We start from the raw sequence: 5,742 nt of genomic DNA on the forward strand, positions 1-5,742 counted from the left end.
GTGCAGAAATGTATGTTTGAATTCAGAAAACATTTGTAAAAACCAGTAAGTGTAAAAATAATAAATAGTATTCAACATTAAACTGGTACACAATTAAAAACATTTTATTTAGGCTTATCTATGGCCTTCAAAAAATTGATGACTCTACATGTTTTGGCATTACATCATGAGGATGACATTGTAACGTCGAAATATGTAGAATCGTCAACTTTTTGAAGGCCATAGATAGGCCCAAATAAAATGTTTTTGATTGTATACCAGTTTAATGTTGAATATTATTTATTATTTTTACACTTACTGGTTTTTACAAATGTTTTCTGACAAGCTCAAAGCACAGATGTTTATTTGCTAAGAAATGATCATCCCTTGGGAATACAATTAACCAAGTCTTGTTTCTCTGGTAGTTTTACTTCTCTATTCATGTCACATGCTTTGAGGTAATAAAAAACGTGGGAACTACTGAAGAACAGCTTTGAAAATACCTACAAGCAAAATTTGAATGTCATTGTATTAAGCAGATTATAAATTATATGTCAATTGCAAACAGAATAAAGTAGCATAAGAATTAATTTGTGTTTTGTGAGAAAGTGATTAGACATAACTCTTGTAGAGAAGAACAGTGGAATTTAGTGTGAAATTTAGAATACTTAGGAACAAGATGTTTTTGTATTAAATTATATTTCTTTGAAAGCTATGACAGTTTTCAGGTAAGCTTAATTAGATTTTGAATATGGTAGTGATGGCAAAATATTTCAGTAACTCAAATTGTTATTGATTGAATACTATTTTTAAGTTTATCACATTTAAAGAATGCACAGAAATAAAAGAGCTTATAATGTATTGCAAAAATAAGGTATATTACTAAGACATAAATTGATTTTGATCAAGAATATTGTTAGCAAAAATAATTTCTTAGTTTGACCTGACACCATATTGAAAGGTTAGGTTTAGGTCACTGATAAATTTGTCAGTTTCTGTAGTATTTTTTTATGATTTATATCCAGATGTGATGAGTAGTGCAATCAGTAAAGTTTCCAAAGAAATATGTTAATAAATGTCAGTCAAGTTAATATTGATTGGATATATAAAATGGAACATTCTGATATATAGCAATAAAAAAAAATTTCAATTATAATATGAAAAGAAATATTTTCTAATGATTTTTCAAAACGTTTTTTAGAACAAAATTTTGAAAATTTCGTGACATAAGATATTATAGCAAAAGAAAATCAAAACTAGATACTATGAGCATTAAAATTTTCAAGTCTTGAAAAGGCAAGATGAAACTAAACACAGAATGTAGAAACAAAACTCATGATATAAACATTAATTTTGCTCTTTTTTTTTTCAAAAGTCAAACCTTAAAAGCTCATGATAAAATAATGAATAAGAAAAATAAACAGGTACTAATCAGTGTTTTGTTGTTAGAGAATTGATTACAAATATGTGTTCTTAGCAACTACACTTTTGAAAATGTTAGGTATCTTTTTATTTATTAGGACATATTGTTAAATACATTTATTAACATTATTTCTTGGCTAAATGTAAGAAAACAGTTGAAGTACATCTTCTTCATCAAGACTGATGTTTGACAGTTAATTGTGTAATTAATGAATTGGTTTCGACCATAAAGGTGGCAACACTGACATTTAGTACTTAGCATATGTTGTCACAGACTAAATTTAAACCAGATGTCAAAATTTTTGGTTCGTGGAATAGTTAATATCATAGACCATAATGTTTAATACTCTATATATCTACTACCGGTTTTATGACTTCAAAGGTCACTCTTCAGGAAATAGTTTTAATAAGAATCTATAACAAAATACAAATACCGCTTTTCAACTAAACATAAATAATCTAAATTAAATACATTTATTTTTCAAATGTACAGACATGTAATACTTTCCATGTATAAATTTAATATATTATAAATGTTCAAGAATAAATAAAATTAGTCAATATACTTTCCTTTCTAAATTAAAATCTTATTCTAATTATATTTATTCTTCTTCTTATTATTATTATTATTATTATAACAGAAATGTAATTTATTTATCCTATAATTTCATACTTTTACTTACTTTTTCTTTTCTGTAAGTCTTAGTAACTGTTTTCACTGTTTCACAATATACATATAAACACAAACACACACATCTGAATTTACTATAAGTAAAAATTAATTTTTTAATCTATACTTTATAGTTACAAATGAAGTGCCATCACTTGAGACAGTTGACTCTTACATGGGCAAGCTCCACACACTCATTCTCGATAATCCTCAAGAAAACGAAGCTCTAATTCATGCAGTTCGAGAAATTGTTAGTAGGTTGGACTACCAGGGCTGAAGACTGAAGACTAAGTTGTTTTTGTACCATTTTTAATTATATGTACTGTGAAATATATTGTAATAATTATGCATGTTTGTTTAATTTGTGCGATACTGACAAGTACTTTTTTTTAAAGGAAAACACTTATGGCTTTTGTTGGATGTTCTATTGTACAGATTTTATGTGTTTTTGGAGAACTTTTTTACTGGAATTGTTGGAAAGTGTAAACTAAAATGATTCCTTAAACATTACATTTTTGTGATCCCAGCTACCCTTCCCTTACTAACCAAATTGTCCATGTGTAATAAAATTTACATAACTTCTTGTATGTATGTAGTGTGTTCTTAGATGTTTTCAATTTTCATAGTTAATTTTTCATGGTTTTTGCTTGTCAGAATAACATAGAACAGTAGGTTTAGGGTATTTATGACACATTGGCATATACCTTTGCAAATGTAATCTCAAAGTAACAATGTAAGCTTATTATATACACACTCTACATTACCATCTGCTAATAATAAGCTTTGCTAATTTTATTTTCACCAAGATTAGTTTGGAGTCTCTTATCAAATTCCTTTGCTTATTTTGGTTTGTGCTTGTCAAAATAACCTTCATTTAAATTTGATGCTTGTGATGTTCCTTGAACCTAAACTTATTTTAATACATGACAGAATAAATCATTAGAATAAGAAAGATATTTTCATACAATATTACTTCAAATGATTATCCATATTTTTGTTGTAAGTGCATTAAAATTTAACTGTACTGTTTATAATGGTTCTGATTGGAACATTATTTATCGTTACAAAAGCAATCCTAGCTTTTGAAAGAATGTTGCAAGCCCCAAGACATAAGTAAAGAACTGCTTGATACTGTTACTATAAATATAATGTTAGAGTAATCTTGCCACCACTGATAAATATAAAAACTAACATTTTGAATACATGTGTTTGCAGTTTGCCAGAGACTTACTAGCCTAATTGATGTTGAGCATAAAAGTAAATGGAGACTGGCTGGATAAAGTAACAAAGATTTTGTATTCAAGTGCCATTTCCTGTCCAACAGAGTTACTATAAGAATAAGTAGTTAGCATTTAGATATGTTCATCTCTAGGTGCATTAGAAATCTTACACACTGTCTAAACTAAGCCTTTCTCATGTCTTTTCTTGGGCATCATCTAAATTGATACTAATGTTATTAATGGAATTACTTCCTTATTCTACTTTACCTCTCAAATCAATAATTATCTTGAATGTGTACAACATATGCAAAGAGTAAAGCCAGTGAGATTACTGAACACAAAACTCATAGAGATTGTTACTATACAGATTTTTTTTATGCTTTAGATGTTTTTGAATTGTATATTCAACCTTAACTACACCTGCACTGTGTGTTCCTAACTATTTGCCTTCCCTTTAGTCTATCATTTCAAAATTATGGATAACCAGTGTGTAGGTTGTGGAAATATCCAAAACACCTAACAAAAGAACTTGAGGAAGGCAGTCTCATTTTTAGAAGAATTAATCTGAGGCTGAATTCTATGTGTGTGTATATTGACCATTAAGGTGAAGTTTTTGCTTCTACTGTCTTTCTGAACTTAGAAGCATATTTGTGGCACAGCTTTTTTGTCTGGAATACATTAATATGTCATATCACATTAGAAAGCTCATTTTACCATACCGTTGTTGATAGTTCTACGTGTGTCATAAGTGCCCATTGCATTATTGCTTTGGTTGTAAGACCTAAGAAGTGTAGTAAAAGATCCGTACCTTGTATTATCTCTAGGCGCCTTTAAACTTTTTTTCTCTTTCCAGTTGTTGTTTCTTTTTCTCTGGCACTTTCTAATGGAGGAAGTGCTCAGACTTGGTTACCTCTTGAGCCACTAGTTAGGTGTGAGAAGTAATGGTGTGGGTTGCACATTTTAGTTTCAAGTGGCACTGAACCCTCTTGACCTATGTGCCTCCTTTCTCAATGACCTTTAGGGCTAGTGGGCAACATATTCTGTGATTCATGCTAGGTTTTCACCCACTTTTTGTCACTGTATCCCCTCATCAAAATGATACTCCTACACCTATCTTCCAGTTTCTTCTTTACTTTTACTAGTGGGATTCTGGCTTTCTAAATATAATGAAGGAAGTTATTACATTTGAAGCTAACATTTAAAATTGAAGTGATTTTCATGAAAATAATTACCTGTATTTGTATGCTTTTCTTCCTAAATCTATTTTCAGTTTTCAATGGAATGACTTTTTAGGTTATGCATTTATATTGGCAGTGTTCAAAGCATGTTTAGAACACATGTAAGAGATTGTTCTGTGGTGGGTTAAATTCTAACGTGGAAGTAACTCAGTTAATGAGAGTAATTACTTCACATTTACAGTCCAAAAAAAGTGAAAGGATTTAGTTTCATACACACTAACCATAGAATGCCAGCATGGGGTCACTATGACCCCATACAAGTTAAACCCATATACTAAACTAACCATACTGGCATTCTAGGGTTAAACTTTCTGTATATGAGATAATCACCAATTTGAAATGAATTTTACTTCTATGTTGTTTTGTATAATCCGTGTATGTCAACAAAAAATTAAATGAATTATATAAATAAGTAAAGATATTGGTGACATGAATAATTTCTTTACACCGTGTACGAGTTCAATTGTGTATAATACACAACTTTTCAAATTTAGAAGATTGTTAAAGAGCCTTTAGATTATATATCAATATAATCTGGATAAACAGCCATTTAAGATATTTAAAGTTTATAAAAATGAATAGATTTTTCTTTCTCTTGTACAAACCATTGAATTTCATTCAATTTAGGTAAATAATTTAGAAGATACAGCAAAGCCATATAAAATTCGGAAAAATACAAAAGTCTCTACAGTTCAACTTTATTATTATAACTTGAAAGTTTTTTTGGTTTAGATCAAATACTTAGAAGCTCATATCTATTTTTATTTGAAGTTTTAAAAATATTTAATTGTTTGTAATATGTACCAAAAAGTATTAATAAACTCCTAGATTGTCTAATAATGTTTATTTTAATTATAAGTAAAGAAATTAGTCCATGTTGTATGAACATTTTTCTTTCATGACAATTACACAATGTTTCATCTAGAGTTATACGTTAGTAGAAATTGATAATAGATTATTTATTGGTCTGATTAATTAATTACATTCAGTGATTGAAAACAGTAATTATGATAAACAATAATTTTGATCTGTTTTGTGAATCATGACTCTAATTGATCAAGCCGAACAACTTTGAATAAATCAAAAATAATAATAATGAGAAATCATTATGGCAATATTTTGATTACTTATATTGTTGAAATAATCAAAAATGTTAATAACTGGAAACACTAATTTCAGGTAATTGATTATTTATGGTATTAATCGATTTGAT

General features: G+C 28.5%; 1 protein-coding gene across 1 annotated transcript in view; it reads left to right on the top strand.

Annotated features, from left to right (window-relative positions):
* The window catches only part of LOC106459303 (high mobility group protein 20A-like), a 64,113-nt gene extending 58,780 nt beyond the window's left edge, over positions 1-5,333 (top strand). The window contains exon 7 of the mRNA XM_022385752.1: positions 2,206-5,333. Coding sequence (XP_022241460.1) covers positions 2,206-2,348 — 143 coding nt within the window. The 3' untranslated portion in view covers positions 2,349-5,333. The remainder of the gene's footprint in view (positions 1-2,205) is intronic.
* The last annotated feature ends 409 nt before the right edge of the window (positions 5,334-5,742 follow it).

This window comes from Limulus polyphemus, unplaced genomic scaffold, assembly GCF_000517525.1.
Source record: "Limulus polyphemus unplaced genomic scaffold, Limulus_polyphemus-2.1.2 Scaffold589, whole genome shotgun sequence".
In the NCBI taxonomy this organism is placed as follows: Eukaryota; Metazoa; Arthropoda; class Merostomata; order Xiphosura; family Limulidae; genus Limulus; species Limulus polyphemus.